This window comes from Corythoichthys intestinalis, chromosome 10 (genome assembly GCF_030265065.1).
Source record: "Corythoichthys intestinalis isolate RoL2023-P3 chromosome 10, ASM3026506v1, whole genome shotgun sequence".
NCBI lineage: Eukaryota > Metazoa > Chordata > Actinopteri > Syngnathiformes > Syngnathidae > Corythoichthys > Corythoichthys intestinalis.
In genome coordinates, this window is record NC_080404.1 from 12,030,772 (window position 1) to 12,052,288 (window position 21,517).

The following is a 21,517-nucleotide window of genomic DNA, read 5'->3' on the forward strand; positions in this document are numbered from 1 at the left end:
AATACTGGCATGCTAGAGTTCACCGCTCATGTGCAAAATTGACACAGAGGCTGGATGTTGATGGCACTGAGACGTTGATCAGTGTCTGAAGTGAGAAAATGAGACAAGTGACTGCATGTTGACTTTTGATAGATGGTGCAGATGGCCCTTTGAGACAACAGATGATTCAGTATCTGAGTTAGGCTTCCTATTGCTTCAAATGGTTAAAAATGTCTTGGTTAGGCCTGCACAATATATGGTTTGAAGATCGCCTTCGCAATGTGCGCATACACAATAGTCCCATCGCAGGACTTGCGATTGTTTTTTGTTCCTTTATTCGTAAACTTTTGTTTTGCTTCATAATATTAGCAGTTCTGGAGAGACATGGCTTCCTAGATTCCCTTTATATACACCACGCTTCATCATTTACAGATAACCCCCTTAATCTGGATTAAACAGTATTGTATGAATACTAGAGATGTGCCGATCGCATATTTTTGCACTGAGTTTGAGTCACCTGATTTTGAGAATTTGCCAATATCGAGTACCGATCCGATACCGAATTAAAGTCTGTTTTTTTGCTTTGACGCTCATGCTGCCAAGAACAGCCTCTCACTTAAACAATTAATGAGTTGCCACAGCACACTTCAGACTGTGTACTAAGCTTAACGCTGATTAACACATTTGTGCCTTTGATCGCAGAGCTACCGAGGCAGCTCTAGCCAGATCAATGCTACAAACCTGTCAATCATTGTTAACTTTGAGTACCAAATGCTAGCTGCACTGGTGACCAAGAAAAAACAGTTTGGTCGCACTGCTTAGCAGGAGGGAGGGTGAGAGGCTGTACGAGCATGAAGCAGAAAAAAAAATAAATATATTTTTTAAATTAAAAACCTGATCATTTTCACCTGATTACGATCCTCTGAAAAATGGTGGGACCCCACTGATTTCTCATCGCGTAATCGAATCGGGACATCTCTAATGAATACAATGTGGTCATAATAAGTCAACCAAAAGTCCCTTTCACAAACGCCGAAACACCGGGAATATCATGGGATTTAACCGTGCAGCAGTTAAATGTGAAAACAATTTCCCGGGTCGACTGACACGGAGATTACGCAGACATTTCACAGGGCGCGTCTTACTATCATGACCGGGACTTTCCCGGGAAGCAGGGTGTGCGTGAAAGTAGACGTTAAATTCCCAGGTCACAGTATGATGGCTGATGATGTAAATATCATGACGGGCCGATCGTCACTTCCTCTACTACTCTGCTTTCGCTACTACGGAAACAGGGTTGTACTTTAAAGCAGAAAACAAACAATGGAGGGAAGCATTCAAGGGTTTATTAAATACCACATTTTTCGAACTATAAGTTGCACCTTAGTATAAGACGCCCCAGCCCAAAAATGCGAAATGAAGAGGAAAAAAAAAACATATACTGTAGGTCACACCGGAGTATAAGTCGCATTTTTGGGGGAAATTTACTTGATAAAATCCAACACATAGAACATATATGTCATCTTGAAAGGCAATTTAAAATGAAAATACAACAGAGAACAACATGCTGAATAAGTGTACAGTATGATAATGTTACATAATGCATGAACAACGAAATGTGAACATGGCCGGTATGTTAACATAACATACGTAGCTATTCGGAGTTATTCAGATAACTAAAGCATAAAGAACATGCTAACAAGTTTACCGAACCATCAGTGTCACTGCAAAACACCAAAATAGCATGTGAAATGATATAATAATGTGTTAATAATTTCACACATAAGTCGCTCCAGAGTATAAGTCGCACCCCCAGCCAAACTATGAAAAAAACTGCGACTTATAGTCCGAAAAATGCAGTAAATATTTGTTACTACGACCAAGATCTTCACCCGTGGCGGCTCCACCCGGGCCCGCACCCTAGACTTCAGTGTGCACCGCGGCCGCCGTCCTACTCGCCGGGGCCTGAGACGAAAGGAGAGAGCGAGCCTCTCCCCGCCGCTGCCCCGCAAACAATAATACATGCAATCGCTGGCTGAAAAGGGGGAATTACACAATGCATCAGTGACAGTAGAACCGAGGAAGAGAGTCCATCGTCCATCTTTGGAAATGTGGTTTATTTTGTTCCCAATATTAGGGTCCACTACTGCAGAAACAAGGTTGTACTTCAAAGCAGAAAACAGCGGAGGGAAGCGTTCAGTAGTTTATTAAATACAAATACAAATCCCCTGAAAAGGGGGAAAAACACAATGGGTCCTTGACAATAGGTCGACGGGAATCAATAAAATACTAACCTCAGCGGAAGGCAGAGAGCCCTTAAAACAACAAAACAAAGCCAACGGGATTCTTCCTTCTACCCTTCTCTTGGATCACCTCGGCTTAAATACAGTCTTGATGAACTTGGATTGGCTGCAATTAGGACATCGGGAACGCTCCCTCCGGAACAAAACACGATTTGACCAACATTGTGACAGCCAATGACGTAATGTCCGGGTTATAAAATGACGCCAGCAGCCCTCCCTGCACAGAGAGCGCCAGTGGGAAACACGGGACAAGTGTGTGAAAGTGTCCAACCAACATCATTCACGAGACATCTCTACATGCGTGAAAGCAATGACGCGAGTAAATCCCGCATCACTTTACAGGGGAATTTCCCTGTATATGTGTGTGAAAAGGGCTAAAGTCTTCCCCTACGGAGTTATTCAAGTCATCTGGTGAAAATTATTCTAGTTTTAATATCGCAATGTAAATCGCAAATCCCCAAAAGCCGCAATGTCCGTTTTTTTCCAAATATCGTTCAGCCCTAGTCTTGGTAAAGCATCTCTTAAAAACTGTAACTGTCTCAAGAGACTCCTAAGCACAAATTAGACAGCTGCAACTGTACAAAAACTTTGATTCAGGGAAAAAAATCTGCTAAGCAATGGCAAAACTGTGCAACTAAAAGATTTGAAAGCAGCTTTTATTTCATCCTGGTTACTGCTTTCACTGACTTTCTGTAGTCTCTCACTTCATTAATTATGATGCTTAAACCATTGGACATTGACCTATTTAATTATGTCATAATGCTTGAATGGGAAACGTGAGACTCAAGAGAACAGAAGGCATTGCTTTGATTTTATCTGCCGTAAAATTAATTAATGTACAGATTAGGGTTAGAAATCACGTGCACAAAACTGCCATTAGTATATACTGTATGTAAGGCTTTGTGTTAAACCCTATGAATTCAACATTACTCATCTATTACTAATCTATATCTTCAGCAAATGAACTCAAAGGTGATGATCTTATAATGCAATTGAACTAATGCTATGATTATTTCCCCAACCAGTCTGATTTTTATTGCTCATAAACATTTTTTTAAAAAATTCAATTGTCACATATGAGGTCAGCAATGTTGTTCATATACAAGTTTTGGGCAAAATAATGGTAACATCTTAAAAAATCAACAAAAACTAATATGGTGTAGGTCCGCCTTTTGCGGCAATTACAGCCTCAATTCTCCGAGGTATTGATTCATACAAATAGTGAATTGTTTCTAAATTCAATTTAAGCCGTTTTTCAGAATACCCACTCCCTCTTTTAGAGACGATGGCGGCGGAAATCGATGTCTTATTTGAAACTGTAAAACTGACAATAAATGCTCAGTAATGTTGACGTCTAGGAATTGTGACGGCCATACAAGAATAGAATAGAATAGAATAGAATAGAATAGAATAGAATAGAATAGAATAGAATAGAATAGAATAGAATAGAATAGAATAAGACCCCTAAAAATTTGTCACAAACTTGAAGTTTGCACAGTACTCATCACACGTTTCCAGTCATATCATCTTTGTATTGAAAAATTGATTTAACTGCCTGAAGCTTCAGTGCCTATCTGCGTTCTTTTCCATTGGTGCTTATCATTCCGTTTGCTTAATGCAGCAAAAACAAATGATATGCAAACGAGTTGCATGAGGATATGTCAACCACTGTGTAAGGTTGTAAACAAACATGCAGAAGGAACCAGTCAATGTGTCAAAATGGAATAGTGAAAAGAAAAAGGCCTACTTAGTTAATGAGCTATACAACTCGGATCCTTCCTTTTATCAGTGATATTGAAGTTACTTATTGTTTAGACTGCAGGTTTTTTTTTAAATTGAGGTTGTGCCGGTGGGGATAATCATAAATCAGATGTATTTATTTATTTATTTTTAACTTTGTTTTTATTGGATTTTTTTGTTTTCAGCAGTAACAGTGTGGAGCATCAAATATAACAAAATGAACGACAAAGACAAATAGGTAAATTAAAAAGAAAGGAGAAGGAAAAAACAAAAAAAACGAAAGGGATCCATCCAGGGCTTGTCTATAATAATATGGGAACAGAGGAACACAACCCTAAAATTAGAAAAAGTTTCCATTTCTCCCAGTATCTTTCACATTTTTTAGCTGAGTGTCTAAGGGAAAGGGTCATTTGTTCTACAATGTAAATCTCGTGTATTGTGTCCATCCATTGAATGACAGTAGGTGGTGTTTCCTTTAACCTTTTTCGAGTTATGGTTTTCGTGCTTGCAGCTTGCAGTATCTGTTGGAGGTACCTGTCTCATTTTGTAAATCCATTTGGGATATTACCCAAATAAAACATATTAAAACTTACTTCTAGTTTTAAACACAAAATCTTCTCCGCAACCAACGCTACATTTCTCCAGAAAGAGGAGATCTTGGGGCACTCCCAGAAGATATGGAAGTGGCCCACAGATGAGCATCAACATTTCCACCAACATTTACCATTTTCAGAGTTTTTGCTTTGGAGTTCCTTTACTCTTGGTGTAATAAAACAAAACAAAAAAAAAATGCATAGTGTTCTTCCATGTAAATTCACGCCATGAATCAGAGCTAGATGTACAGTGGTATGAAAAAGTATCTGAACCTTTTAGAATTTCTCACATTTCGGCATAAAATCACAATCAAATGTGATCCGATCTTTGTCCAAATTACATAGATGAAAATACAGTGTCTGCTTTAACTACAACCAACCAGACATTTATGTTTTTCATATTTTAATGAGGATAGCATGCAAACAATGACAGAAGGAGGAAAAATAAGTAAGTCACCCTACTGCCTAAGGAGACTTAGGCCATGTCCACACCAAGCAGGGTTTTTTTAAAACCTAGGATCCTGCCCTAATACGTTGGGGAAAAAATAACTGTGCCCACACCTCAAGTTTGTAAAAAAAAAAAAAAAAAAAAACTTCCACAGCCAACCTCTTTCATTCATTTTTAAGTACATTTATAACAATAAAATAAATATCCATTATACCATTCTTCAATAAGAGGCACAGCAAGAGTTGGTTTAAAAAAAAAAAAAGCGCCTGACTAATTTACTCCAAATGTAAACATTGGTCTCATATGTGATGTGAGGACAAAGTTTGTCGCAGTCAGTGACAATTCCAGTTAAATCTTCGGTTATCAGTGTCCATATGATGGTGCCACAAATGCATAATTCGCACTTGTTCACTTTCTCTATCGTTCTTAAGAACCCTGGTTTAAATGTGCGTGTGCGTGTGCGTGTGGATGATAGGCCAAACCGTCGAAAAATGTCTTCTTTTTACCAAATATCCTGCTATGTGTGGACATGGACATAAAGTGCAATTGAAACCAATTTTTACCAAACAGTTTAAGTCAGGTGCGTGCCCAATCACTGATGAGTGATTTAAAGCTGCTCTGCCCACTATAAAATACACACCAGGTAAGAAATGTCTTAATGAGAAGCATTGTCTGATGTGCATCATGGCTCGGTCAAAAGAGCTGTCTGAAGACCTGCGATCAAGGATTGTTGATTTGTATAAATGGTGTTGGTGTTATACTTGAATAGCACTTTTCCACCTTTCAAGGCGCTCAAAGCGCTTTACACTATATCGCCATCCACCTACTGGTGATGCAGCACCAGGAGCACTGTGGGGTTCAGTATCTTGCTCAAGGATACTTAGGCGAGTTCATCAGGGCAGAGATTCGAACCCACAACCTCTGGGTTGGAGGACAACTACTCTACCACTGAGCCACGCCATCCCTAAAATGTGGGAAAGGATACAAAAACATCTCTAAAAGTCCAGATGTTCATTAATCGACAGTCAGAGAAGTTGTCTACAAACGGAGAGAGTTTGGCACTGTTGCTTCTTTCCCAAGGAATGGATGTCCACCAAAGATGATGCCAAGAGTTCAGCGCAGAATACTCAGAGAGGTAAAAGAGAACACTAGATTGTCTGCTAAAAAATTACAGAAATTACTGGCACAGTCCAATATCTCTGTGCGCACGTCAACTACAGTACAGTGATACCTCGGCTCACGAACGCTTAAGCTCACGAACTTTTCGCCTCAAGAACATTAAATTCGCGAGCATATAGTCTCTGCTGACGAACTAGTTTTCGGCGGACGAACCAATTCACGCGGTCGAAAAGCGCCACGAGAAGCTGACGCACGCTCACGGCGTCCCAGTTCGTCCCCTCACTTTCGTTGAGTGCGGACGTGGTTTGTGTTTGATAGACATTTTGGACCATATTGAGTGTACTTTTGCTATTATGGGACCGAAAAAGAGTTACCTACAGTCCTTATGGAAGGTGACTCGTGTTACCAATTCGCCCTCGACTGGTAATTGGCGGTGCTTTCAGCTTCCCACCGTAGTGAGAAGTGGACCGGCGAGTCACGTTGGCTCGTTGTCGTCGGTTGTCTTCGGTTCGCCCGATTTCCTCTCCAGAAAGGTGGCGGCGTGCATACAAACACCCAGAGGCGTCGGATGGCTTTTATTAACAACCAAAAGCATGTGGTGGGCACAGCAGTGGAGTCTACGCTAACTGCGCACTTTGCCGGTAACACTCTCCTTCCAAACAATAACTCCCTCCCTCCCTCCTCCTCCCACTCCATTCCATCAAGCCATCAACTACCATCACAAAGGTAAATAAAACGACTTTATTATACAGTACAGTTTATTTCTTTAATTATAACACAATAGCACATTTATTATACATAAAATAAGGTATATTTTTGTGTAGTTTTAAGGCTTATTTAGTAGAAAATTATGTTTTATGGGGACCTGGGAACGGATTATTCTCATTTTAATGGTTTCTTATGGCAAATAAATGTTCGGAAGACGAACTTTTCGCCTTACACACACTTTCTGGGAACCAATTATGTTCGTGAGCTGAGGTATCACTGTATATGTAAAACTATGGCCAAGAATGATGTTCATGGGAGGAATCCGCGGAGGAAGCCACTGCTATCTAAAAAAACATTGTTGCTCGTTTATTGTTCACAAAACGCACTTGGACACTCCACAGACGTTTTGGCAAAATATTTTTTGGACTGATGAAACCAAAGTGTAATTGTTTGGGAGTAACACACAACATCATGTGAGGAGGAAAAATAGAACAGCTCACCAACATCAACACCTCATCCCCACTGTGAAGCATGGTGGAGGGAGCATCATGATTTGGTGCTGTTTTGCTGCCTTAGGGCCTGGACAACTTGCAATCATTAATGGAAGAATGAATTCAAAAGTTTATCAGGATGTTTTGCAGGAAAACCTGAGACTGTCTGTCAGACAGTTGAATCTAAAAAGAGGATGGATGCTGCAACAAGACAATGGTCCAAAATGCAGAAGTAAATAAACTTCAGAATGGTTTCAGAAGAACAAAATACACGTTCTGGAGGGGCCAAGTCAAAGTCCAGACTTGAACCCCATTGAGATGCTGTGGCATGACCTAAAGACAGCGGTTCATGCCACACATCCCAGAAATCTGACTGAACTACAGCAGTTTTGTAGAGAAGAATGGGCCTAGATTAGTCCTGATCGATGTGCCTCACTGATCTGTAGCTACAGGAAGCGTCTGGTAGAAGTTATTGTTGCCAAAGGCGGGGGCCACCAGATATAAAAATTGATGGTTCACTTAGTTATTTTTCCCTCTTGTGTCATTGTTTGCATACTATCCTCATCAAAATATGAAAACTTATAAATGTTTGGGTGGTTTTAGTTAAAGCAGAATCTGTTTTGTCATCTGTGTGATTTCGACAAAGATCAGATCACATTTGATGATGATTTTATGCTGAAAGGTGAGAAATTCCAAAAGGTTCAGATACTTTTTCATACCACTGTATGTACTGGCTCTCATTGGATTATACCGTATACTGTGGGTATACCCTTGAGGCCAGAGAGTGAATTTATAAAGCATAGCCTATACTGTATACTGTACATGACATGCCTATAACATACTTTTCATAAGTTGAAAGATCGGAGGCAGGTTTTATATGTACTGGCTCTCATTCTGTATACTGTGAGTATACCCTTGTGGCCAGTGCGTGTATTTATAAAGTACTGTGTATATATACTCTACATGACATCCCTATAACTTGTTTTTCATAAGTTGAGAAGTGGGAGGCAGGTTCTTTAAGATGACTGTGTCCTTTTTCATTTATTAATGTCTAGGTGATGACAGCTCATGGATTGAAGCAGCTCTCTGAACCTGTAAGCAGCTCCATTGTATAAGGAAGCGCTGCCCATTTGCACATAATGCTTGCATCCAAATTCAATTTCTTGCTGAGTGAACTGCTTTATTTTGTTTTGTGTGTTAAAGGATGCAATGATAAGTATGCAGAAGGGAGAAAAGGGCGATCGGGTAAGCACGGAAGGATATATGTAATGTATATGTTTTGCCACAAAAGTGATTTGGGCAAGTACTGTAATTTTCGTACTATAAGGCGCTTCTGACTATAAGCCGCACCCTTCAAATTTTCCAAGAAAACGGCATTTGTTCATAGATAAGCAGTGTTGGGAGTAACGCCGTTATAAATAACGTAATTACGTAACGGCGTTATTTTTTCAGTAACGGGGTAATCTAACTAATTACTTTTTCCACCGTTACAACGCCGTTACCGTTACTGACGGTCAAAAGCGGTGTGTTACTTACTCTGAATAAATTGAAGAAACTACCAGCCATGTCGAGTCGACTCTCTGCTCTGTTGATTTGTCATCCAAGACTTGGGGTGCGTTCAGGTTCGAGAATAGCGCACGTACTTCTGACTTCAAGCTGTTTGTCCCTGCTCATTCAATTAGACAATGCTTTCCAAAGTTTGGTAACGTTTCTGTGTTTGCTACACCTGATGCTAGCCACGTTCCCATCTCCCACTGTCAGCCAGCAATAATTCTGCTTCCATCTTGAGGACGGCAGACGCTTTGAAGGTGACGTAAATTGTCGGGAAACGAGCCTACCGCAATGCCCCTCGAGAGATGTGATGGAAGTGATTGTGATTGGCTGAGGGTTAGAGTCATTTGTCGTGATAAGCCAATCAGAGCCGGTGATTTCACAAGCAAACCGGATTAGTGTGTGCGGCAAACACACACACGCAAAACAGATGCACAGGGTTGGGATGGCAGAGCATTCAGAAGAAAATTTGTTCTTAAGAGGTGGAGATATAGACACTGTTTCAAGTCTGTCGAAATGAAAAGAAAGAACCTCCATGTAATGAGTAATTTATGTCCCGGGGCAAAGCTTTTGTCGACATCTGTGGTAAGCAATTCAAATCTGCTGAAGCACCTAACGAGTTGACTACCTGTCTGTTCTTCTCTATTCCACTGACTCGAATACTGCTCAGAAAATTTCAAATTCTTTGACATACAACAAGTTCTTTTTAAAGTAACGGAAATAGTTACTTTCCCTGGTAACTAGTTACTTTTACTATAGAGTAATTCAGTTACTAACTCAGTTACTTTTTGGAAGAAGTAGTGAGTAATGTAACTAATTACTTTTTTAAAGTAACGTGCCCTGTAGATAAGCCACACTGGACTATAAGCCGCAGCTGTCCTCACTGTATTATAGGATATTTACACCCAAAAGATATTAACCGGTAACACTTTATTTGACAGGGGCATCATATGACTGTCATAAGACCAAATGAAGCTTCAAGAAACTTCATTTGGCCATCACTGCTCCCTTGGGGTAGACAGCCAACCTCTGCTGCCACCTGCTGTCAACACTGTGCTAATTATTTCTTCAGTTACTGTTCCAGTTGTTTCAAATATTGCTAATTATGGTATCTGGTAACACTTTGACAGTAGTGCAATAAGACTGTATTAGATAATCATAATTATGACAAGACACTGTCATGAGCATTAATGAATGCTTATAACAGATGTCATTTATTGTTATCTGGCAAATTATCTCACTTTTGAATGGATGTAAAAGATCCAAGCTGGACATAAATGGAGTTAGTGACATAATTTGTTGGATAATACTTAATGACATCTGTCATAAGCATTCAGTAATGCCCATGATAGTGTCATGTCATAATAATGACAGTCTTATGACGCTGCTGTCAAATGAAGTGTTACCTATTAACCCAAATAAAACAATGAATAGGCCGCACTGGACTGGCCATAAGACCATATTAGATAATCATAATTATGACAAGACACTGTCATGAGCATTAATGAATGCTTATAACAGATGTCATTTATTGTTATCTGGCAAATTATCTCACTTTTGAATGGATGTAAAAGATCCAAGCTGGACATAAATGGAGTTAGTGACATAATTTGCTGGATAATACTTAATGACATCTGTCATAAGCATTCAGTAATGCCCATGATAGTGTCATGTCATAATTATGACAGTCTTATGACGCTGCTGTCAAATGAAGTGTTACCTATTAACCCAAATAAAACAATGAATAGGCCGCACTGGACTGGCCATAAGACCATATTAGATAATCATAATTATGGCAAGACACTGTCATGAGCATTAATGAATGCTTATAACAGATGTCATTTATTGTTATCTGGCAAATTATCTCACTTTTGAATGGATGTAAAAGATCCAAGCTGGACATAAATGGAGTTAGTGACATAATTTGCTGGATAATACTTAATGACATCTGTCATAAGCATTCAGTAATGCCCATGATAGTGTCATGTCATAATTATGACAGTCTTATGACGCTGCTGTCAAATGAAGTGTTACCTATTAACCCAAATAAAACAATGAATAGGCCGCACTGGACTATGAGCCGCAGGATTCAAAATGAAGGAAAAAAGTAGCGTCTTATAGTCTGAAAATTACGGTAAAATAAAAGGTTTGTTTTTTAAAAGTGGACTTTCTGTTTAGTTGGTTGAAGTTTAACCTGTTTGTCCCTGTAATAACTTTTGGTGATCATGTCACAGGGAAACATTGGGATGCCAGGACAGAAAGGAGATTTAGGTCCTGAGGTGGGTGCATTCAAATTGTTTATTAATAGCATCATATTTTGTCATTCCTTGTTCATATGGAAGAGGATTAAGTTCTCTTTTTGGACCACCGTTATTACAGTACAGGTCAAAGTGAAACTGAACCACAAGCTGAGTTCACATTCCATAGATTAACTGAACTATTTTGAGGACTTCAAGCAAAATGTAATGTACTAAGTACTAAGTATGTATGTTTAATGTACTAAGTGCTTGCCCCTTATATCTCTGTCTAGGTGAAGAAAATAATGAGTTGAAACAGAAAATGACTTCACTACCAGCTCCTTTATGATTACGGAAAAGGACTTTTTCTTAGCATATATAAATGGATTGAAAAATTAAAAAAAAAAAAAAAAGCAATTAAGGACATCCCGCATACAGTATGTCTGCTGCTGGTTTGGACACTGTTCATTATTGAGAACAACAACAGAGGGGGGGAAAAATAACGTTTTTTTTTTTTTTTTACATCTTGTTTTGTCAGGGAAAGCAAGGCCCGTCTGGACCAAGTGGAGTCCCAGGAGAGCCCGTAAGTATACCTGCAGTAGACTTCATGTCAAGCCCCATCGCCTTATCTGTCACCTTGGCTTATCTTCTGCCTCCCAACGCAGTCTCCCAGACTGAGCCTGAGATCAATTGATGAAAACTGCGATTAGCACGATGTCAAAGAGAAAAGTCCAGTCTCTCTCTTGCTTTCTCTCTCTCTGTCTATCTCATTTTCTCTCGCTATCTCTTGTTCCTCTCCAAATGCAGTCAGTTAGCATATTTAATAATTAATCGGCGGAAAGTGGAATTTTTTTATTTTTTTTGGGGGGGGCCAAAAACACAGAAGTGCAATCTGTCTGCTGCACCTGCTTTGATAATGAGCATCTGTCTTTCTTGAAAAGCAGGGCGGGAGAAAAGAGACATTTCTATAAATCTTGTCAAAGGGAAATTATGTTGGAACTAACAGTCTGCAGAAGCAGTGTGGACGAGGAAGCTATAGAGATGAATGTGTGTGAGATGAAGGTCTGCTGATAGATGTCTTTTTTTGTACCTTCCACTGCTCACAGGGTTCACCAGGGATGCCCGGCAAAGATGGCCCAAAAGGAGAAAAGGTAGACTAACTTCAAGTTCTCCTCAAAGGAAAAAAAAAAAATTAACAGTTGAAACACACAAAACACCTTCCTGATGACTCACCTTGCATGCCATTCACACCATTGTCAATCAGGCTAAAACTTAGCTTTTCTCCATTTGATGTCCTCGACTAGCCCACTATCTTAAATGAACCCCTGTTGCAGCAGGAGTTCTTCCAAACACTCGGTGTAAAGTGACAAAGTGCAACACCGTGCACTTTGATGTGTGGGTTTGATGAGGTGTGTCACTTGTCAAAATAAATGACACTTTACACGCGACTTCCCTTCTGCCAGAGTCATTCTGTCAAACTCCAGGCAGGGAAATCAATCTAATTCCAAGTGCTTAAGCTTCCCACATCCTCTCGGATGGAGAGCCCTTCTTTTGTCACCTTCACTAATGCAAACTAATGTTGGAGACGTGTGATTATGTATTCATATGAGAGGACACAACAAAAACAAACATTAATTTCAAGAGTAGATCTAGCTGAAAAGCAAATACACTGTACATAAAGCCATTAAATTATGTGGATTCAGAGCGAATGCTAAGTGTAGTGCTTGTCCAAAGCCAATAACAAATTGTGTCCTTGTAAGACCGCACAATTCCTTACTTCTGCACAAGTAAGCCAAAGCCTATCACTCAACTCACTTGAATATTTTCCATCTTTCTGACTATGCCAGTCTCATTTCCCTTCATTTGAATTATCGTATTTTCCGCACTATAAGGCGCAATGGAGTGTATGATGCACCTTTAATGAATAGCCTATTATACAACATTTTTCTTATATAGGGCGCACTGCATTATGAGGTTCTGTAGTACTGTAATTTTCTGACCATAATGCGCCAACTACCAAATTTGACACGAAAACGGCACTTTTTCAATAGAAAAGCCACACCAGACTAGCAGCCGTCCTCACTGTGTTATGGGATATTGACAGCAAAAGATATTAACCGATAGCGCTTTTTTTCACAGCTGTGTCATAAAACTGTGATAAGGTCATCAAAATTATGACGTGACACTGACATGAACATTAATGGATGCTTATGACAGATGTCATTTAGTATCATCTGGCAAATTATCTCACTTTTGAATGGATGCAAAAGATCCGAGCTGGACATAAATAGAGTTGCAGACAAAATTTGCCGGATGACACTTAATGACATCTTTCATAAGCATTCATGAATGCCTATGACAGTGTCACGTCATGATTATGACAGTCTTATGACGCCACTGTCAAATAAAATTTTACTTATGAACCCAAATAAATAAAGAAATAAGGTGCACTGGACTGTAAGCTGCAGGATTCAAAATGAGGGAAAAAAGTAGCAGTTTATAGTCCTAAAATTACGGCAGTACTGGTTGGGTTTGAGTTGTGTATCCACTAAATGGAGCTGCCCTAAAGGGAATGTCATGCTATGAGTAACCCATATGGATCCATATGCAGGGTTACACCCCCTCCTCCCACCAAAAAAGGGAAACTTTTTAATAATCCAAAAAAAATCAAGAGTGATGGAAGAAAAAATATTTTATTCATAGTAAATGAAACCTTAAAATATGCCAATTAAGAAACAGTGATGGAATTCTCACAAATACAAGGAAGCTGGACCACATTACACCGGTTTTGAAATCGCTACACTGGCTTCCAGTGAGTCAAAGGATAGACTATAAAATACTACTCCTCGTCTACAAAACACTTAATGGCCTTGGACCAAAATACATGCTTGACTTGTTAGATTCCTATGAGACATCTAGACCCCTAAGGTCGTCTGGAACCGGTCTTCTGCATGTTCCAAGAACAAGAACCAAGCAGGGTGAGGCAGCATTTAGTTATTATGCTCCTCACCTCTGGAACAAGTTACCCGAACGTCTGAAGTATGCTCAAACTGTTAGCTCCTTTAAATCAGGGCTAAAAACGCTTTTGTTTAGCACTGCATATCCATAACTGTCTATATATTTCAATCTACCTGCCTTCTATTCCTCTTGTGCTTATCGCTATTGCTGATTTCAATGATTATTAGTAGTAGTAGTTTTTGCTTTATTTTTATTTTTGTTTTATTTTTATTTATTTATTTTTAATCTGGGATTAAATGCAATCTTTTGTCTTGGTTTTTACGTTGTGTTGATTTAAATGTGATTTTTATGGTCTTCATGTGATGAAAAGCACTTTGAATTGCCTTGTGTTGAATTGTGCTATATAAATAAATTTGCCTTGCCTTGCCTTGCCTTTTAACAAACAACGTTCTTTAAATGGCGTCCTCCTGTACGAGTGCATTCTTGAAATCTGCTGTTGAGATTCCTCATTGATTCTTTATCTGAGCTGAAATACGTTCTCAGAATGAGAAGTCTTGGCTCTTGGTGAGGCTGAGGTAATGACCAGGTGTGCAGGACAGGTGTGTGGAATTAGTGTTGATGACTAGGAGGGAAAAAAGAAAGAGGCATACAGGCCTGCAGTGGGTTCTAACCAGAGGTTGCGCTAGACTTTTTCGTTGTCTGTCATTTTGACTGACAGGGTCATAAAAATCCGCTCATAATCTATTTTTACCAGTCACTTAAATTTTTAAAATGACTATATCTTGATGCATAATATAAAGTAACTAACATTAGTGCAGTCATGGATTACAGTAAGCAGGCCAGTGCTGTGTTTCCATATATATTTTTATTATATTATGTATATACAGGATATATTTTTTTTTCCCCCAAGTGGGACCTTCCATGATCCTAATACATTTAATAATAATCAAATATTATATAATTCCATTATATATATATATATATATATATATATATATATATATATATATATTATGTATTATGATTACTAAATAAAAATGCACGTTGATACGACGCACATAAAGGCAACTTCAATTTTTTTTAAAAATCGTTAAAAAGTTGTATGGACTTACAATCCGCTAGTTGTTGTTTCCTGTTGTCTTCCGAAATACACCTGGGTGACGGCGCGTCAAGTGTTCGTTCATAGCCGACGTGCTACCGTGGTATGCAAGCTCAGCTTAGCAAAAAGAGTACACACAGTGGTGGCACCCTCCATATTTTCCTTGAAATAATTTCAGGCTCTGGCTAGTCTGGTCCGCTTTTTTGGCTTTATGCCGCTTTCACCGTGTTACCAATTCTGCCCTTCTTAGTAATTGGAGGTGTTTTCAACTGCTCGCCGCAGTAAGGAGTGAACCGGCGATTCACTTGATTCGTTGTCATCCTTCATCCTCCACTGCACCAGTCCCTCTTTTTTCACCTCTTTTATCAACACCATCGTCATTTTGGGGGTTTTTGAAGAAACGTCGGACACTCAGTTGCCTTGACATTTTTCTGAATAAGGCCAACGACGTCATGCATCAAGAGAGACAATAGCTAATTACTCGCCACCCTGTGGTCTGGGGTGTGAATTGCAACCTGTCAAAATGACAGATGGACTTCAGTTTTTGCCGTCACCGTTTTAAAAAACCGGTCAACGACGGAAAATATTCGGTTAACGCGACCTCTGGTTCTAATACATCTTTACTAAAATGGCGCATTGTTTACTTGCTCAAAGTCACTCTCGCAGTGCTGCCACTTGCTCATGTCTGCCAATTCGCAAACATTCCCGTTTTTTGTTTTAATAGTGATCGACATCAGATTTAAAAAATGCATTCATGAAGGAGGACACCATTTAAAGGACATAATTTTTCAATGAAAATTCCATAATTTTTTTTAAAAAATGGTATGTTTTAAGGCTCCAATTATTATGAATGAAATATTTTTCTTTACATCATTATTTCTTTACATCACTCTTGGCTTTAATGTATTGTTAAAAACTTATTTTTGGGTCACGCTGTTGTTGTTGTAGTTATAGTAAATTTATGCATCCACCAGATGAGGCTGCGCTAAAGGAAATGTCATGTCATGATTAGAGATGTCCCGATACGGTATTTGGATTGGATCGGATGCCGATATGGGCAAAAAAATGTGCAACGATATCGGATCGGCCAACACGGAAAAATTCCAATCCATAATTCCGATCCAGTTTTTTAAAATCCGGTCCGGGTTTTCCAGCACACCGATTTACATAATCCATTCCAGTTTTTGCTTCGGTTTCCCTAAAATCCGATCCGCATTTTACGGCACATCTTCAACACACTACATTTACATTACCGTCTCTCAATTTACCGAGAGACTTGATCGGTAAAAATGTCAGCTGTGTGGGATCATTTCACCTCAAAGGATGACAAAGACCAAGATGCAGAGTGCAACATATGCCACAATAAAGTCAAGCGTAGTGGTAAAGTTGTAAGAAGTTTTAATACAACCAACCTAATCACGCATTTAGCGAAATACCACCACAAACAACATAAGGAGTATGTTAAGAAAACCGAAGACAAAAAGTAAGGTCCAACGCAACTAACACTGGCAGAAACTTTTGCTATGCGTGACAAACTGGCACTCGGTAGTCCCAAAGCCGAGGGAATAACAAGAGTCAGTGCCGAAAAATTAATTCTGGATGACGAGCCATTATCTCTCGTGAGTAAAGACGCACCATCCGACACTTAGAACCATGGTACAACATACCTAGCCGTCATTACATCCGTGAGCGATTTGGCCGTGGAAGATCCGAGAACGATTCACAAAAATCCAAATTCCGAGTATTGAAATATGTCAAGTAAAGCGGAACTAATACACAGCGCGGTCTTTGGGATGCAATGAGAAACTGACCGTATTGCGTCCCAAAAGTAAACATCATGCTCGTCATAGACCCGGGTAGTGCAAATGCTCAACTCACGGCTTTAGCTCAACTCATGCCGCTGGATAAAAAACACAAGAATACCTGACTGCTGCTGACAGCCGCTACAACCTACGTCAACGTCATTTTACTGGAGATAATAAATATCATATGTATATAGAACTAGATGCAAAACGACAGACTCGATTGCGTGAGCAACATTGAAGTATTGAAAACTAGTTGCGTTAGTTAACAGCCGCCATCTTAAAGCAGGAGACTTCCCTAGTAGACTGTTGTGAACCTCCCAAGCGAACCTAATTAACTTTTTATCTAAAATACTCCTAAATTGGCAAAATCATGACTTGAATTTATCCTCAAAACAGTTTTAAAACTTTCACATGTCGAAAGTAGACAGAAGGGAAATTATGAAATAACAGGAGCAATTTTAACAACTTTAACAGTTGATTCGCAAAATGAAATGAATTGAATGTAGTTTAAAGCTGCTAATACAGAATGGGGACTTGAGTATTTTATTTACTGTTTTAAAATGTTAACTTGATACTGAAATAGTTGTTTATTTAAACCTGAGAGGCTTTTTATACTATTTTTGTAACTAATGCATGAAACATTAAAAGCATCTAATAGCTTGGGGGGTTTGTGGGATTTTCCACTGAGGTTGTTTGTGTGTTTTGCTTTTTTAAGACATTTTACAATATTATTTGCACGTTTTACTGACTGACTATGCCATTTCTGTTTGTTATTTATAATATTTTGTGTTTGTCACTGAATAAACAGGTCAGTTTCTTGTTACCAACAGTTGTGTGTTATTCAAACTCACCGAATTCAGCTGGCTAGTTGTTATCAAAAGTACTAAAACCTTTTTCAACATGAGTCTGACAACTAAGTAAGGAGGCTAAATAACTTTAAACTTTAACACATGCTCAGATAGGCCGGTATCGGTGTCGGCCAGTATCGATATCGGATCGGAAGTGCAAAAACCCGGATCAGAACAACCCTAGTCATGATTAACCAATATTGATCCATGTATAAGATCGCATCTGATTATAAGGCGCACTGTCGGCTTTTGAGAAAGTGGAAGGCTTTCAGGGGTGCCTTATAGTGTGGAAAATATTGTAATTGGTAACAGAATTTAATATAACATTCCATATGAAAATAAATTGCCTTTTTTTTAACTAACATTTACCTTATTGATGACATTACATCTCAAATAATTGGGAACCCAGGGTGACGAAGAGTGAGCGGGTGGCGCATTTGACCTCGGGGAAGATCATTTTCTTTATGGACTAGTTGAATTGAACATTCAATCATTGGGTGGCAATGGTGCTCTCATTTTCAGGGTGTGTGCAGTATTTTCAAACCAAACATGAGCACACAGGAAAGGTCACTGGAGATATGAAGAGCTAAAATGAGGAAATATGACGAAGCGTATGTATGTTGGCTTCTGGCTTTGACTTTTAATACAGTGGGAGACGAGGAAAAACCAGTCTGTTTACTGTGTCTAAAAATGTTTGCAGCGGGCAGCAAGAAGCCAAATCAATTAAGACATCACTTAAAGACATTAGACCCCAATCACATGGATAATCCGCTTGATATTTTTTTATCAAAAAAGTGCCGAATATTGCCAACAATCGTCCCGCTTTGTCAGGGTTACATCACTACAACGAGCAAAATGAGAGAATAATAAGGAAACAAAATTTTATTCAACCCTAAACGCTACGTCAACAAACACAAAGAAAATCGATAGAGGTCAAAAAACTGTGTGGCTCTCTTGGTTTCTGCCCTGCCCACCCACACAGCTCCTTCCGCATATATCGTACGTCGTCAAACAAGATTTCACAAGCTAATTCTATGAAACCAAAATAAATAAATCACTATGAAAATGTATAATCAACCAAACTATTATTTAGGCTCCTACAATTAATATTTGTTGATTTTATTGAATTTTATTTTTCAGTATAAAATGGTCATGTATTTTTACTGTTTGGATGGGATTTTTTTTTTTGTTTTTAATTCAGGTAAATTGACTTTGATTTGACAACTTACAATAAAGTATGTTATTTTTCCTAAATATTAAATGGAACACAATGATATGCAGAGGTGTACTTATAATAATAGTAATTTTATGGACAAATGGTACGATTTACAATGGCGGCAGAGAGTTGGGGGTGGGTGGGGCATAACAGAAAATAACTGAGAAGCACTGCTCTATGACAATGTTCACCGTAAAACATCAACATTTTCCATTTCTGTGCATATTTCTTGCCACGCTTACATTTGTCAGCTGTCCTTTTGATTTTTCGGGAAAAGAAAGCTAGTTGTCAACATCACTGGGATTAGTTCCATCCATGATAGGATTGCACCAAATGAATTCAGACAGGAATCAAAAACGTTGTTTATTACGTAGAAAGCAACTTTCAAACAAAAGTTACCATTTGATGTCACTGTGAGGGGTTGTAGAAAGCACCAAGGACAAACAATCTTACATTAAAATGATAACAAACAACAAACGACAGAGTTCAGACCGTCTGTTGATTCGTGAAGGATGATTCATGACACTGAATTTCTTTAGGGAGACTTGGGGGAAGTGACAGTGCTTCAAGGACCTCCAGGATCTAAGGGCGAGCCTGGAGAGCCTGGATATGTGGTGTGTATTACATGTTTATCTTTAAAAATAATATAAACAGATGGCTTCATTAAACATAGCTCACGAACTGGCAGCAGATAAACAAAACCAACCTCTTCAGCAACATAGAAGCCATACGACTATGGCGACGCAAGGCATTAAGTAATCAAACACTGGATGACCTCAGTCTGGGTTGTCATTTCTCGAACAATTGTGAAGATGATGGCTGTTGAAGCATTGCATTTTATGGACATGCCTATGCATATAAAAATTTTCATTATAGCTTCATCAAACAAGTGACTCATGTGCACGTTCCTCCATAGCTTTGAACAGTCTTGTTTGTTTTCTTGGGAATAACACTCAAACTGAAGCGAGCTCATCAACTAGAGGAATAAGAGAAGGAATTAGTGCAAGCTGAAGTGGTTCAACCCCACATTTTCCCTTACGTGATATGATTGCAAAAGGAAGATGACGTCTTAGTAGCAGAGGTCCTTTCCCGAGTGTCATGGTCGGTAAGCGTCTCGGAGGGAACAGACATTTTTCCCCACATTTTATGGTCTTTGTTATTTAAGATGACAATAAAAGCGATAAAATGAACTCAATTGGTGTCTTTAATGAGGAAGGCCTCTTCAAATAACTGTCGCTCAATTGATTTTTGCCTGTGAATAACCAAGGTCGGTATTTCTTTGCTCACTTTTATGATTGGATGTAATGATGAAGTTCTCCTGGATAGTGGTTGAGTGGTAGAGTGTTAGTCCCAATTCACCAACTTGAAGTTAATATACAACATCCATTGCGGGGCTTGTTAAACCTCAGTCATCAGTGCCATCTGTGTGCTGTAAAGTAAATGAACGATATTAGCTATGATGTCTTTCTTTGCTCGCCTACACATTTGTAAACATTGTGCTGAACTTAAGTGAAGTGTTTGATATATTTTTTTAGACTTTTTGCACTGTAGTTTTGCTACTTCTATAATTTACTCCTCATGTTTTCTTGTAGGGTGATGGTTATATGTCCAGAGGCTCTCGTGGACCCAAGGTAAGGTACTGACACTGCCGATTATAACCAATACCATCCATCCAGTCCGTCATTCATGTCTTCATCCTGCATATAGCGATATTTGTATAAACATACTTTGCTTTATGTTGAATGTAAAAATGTTTAATTTGAGGAAAATATGTTTGAGGGAGAGGGAATAGGCAGAGTTGGGTAGGCCAATGGCCATGTAAAAAGAGAGTTGCGACACTCTCTGATCTCGCCGTGGATGGACATATGGTTCACGTAGGCTTGAATAGTTGCAAGCACAAGCAGCACTGTAATGGTTTTTGATGGAACTGACAGTGGTGATTGCGGCATTTAAGGTAAAATTTGATATAGAAACATATCTAATTACAATGGTACCTCGACATATGATCGCTCCGACACACGATCTTTTCGACATCCGATGTAAAATTTGACTCGCCATTTGTTTCTAAATCCGATGACATGCTCCAAATACGACGATTTTTGACAGCGCCGCAGTTTCTTTGTTTTGCCGAAAGACGGACGGACGGCTGATTTTCTTGTGAAAGAAATCAATACTGGATCAAAAAAGGTTAATGCAGGTAGAGAAAAAAAACAAAAGGTGACGCTTACCATTGAAATGAAGATGTAAATGATCGAAAAATATGAGCAAGGTGTGTGCATCCATGAACTGTGTCGACATTAGGGCTGTAGAATGTCAATCTCGGCCGCGGCCCTCCTCCGTTCGTCAGTCTTTATCAGTTAAGGTAACAATTGTTATTGTGGTAACATCGCCAAAGAAATCGCAAGCTTTGTCAGGTTTCTAA

General features: G+C 39.0%; 1 protein-coding gene across 1 annotated transcript in view; it reads left to right on the forward strand.

Annotated features, from left to right (window-relative positions):
* LOC130923322 (collagen alpha-1(XIX) chain-like) overlaps nt 1–21,517 on the forward strand; it is a 343,167-nt gene that overhangs the window by 221,163 nt on the left and 100,487 nt on the right. Inside the window, exons 21-27 of the mRNA XM_057848955.1 lie at nt 8,437–8,475; nt 8,585–8,626; nt 11,167–11,211; nt 11,708–11,752; nt 12,276–12,320; nt 19,635–19,709; nt 20,688–20,726. Of these exons, the coding sequence (XP_057704938.1) occupies nt 8,437–8,475; nt 8,585–8,626; nt 11,167–11,211; nt 11,708–11,752; nt 12,276–12,320; nt 19,635–19,709; nt 20,688–20,726 (330 nt within the window). The remainder of the gene's footprint in view (nt 1–8,436; nt 8,476–8,584; nt 8,627–11,166; nt 11,212–11,707; nt 11,753–12,275; nt 12,321–19,634; nt 19,710–20,687; nt 20,727–21,517) is intronic.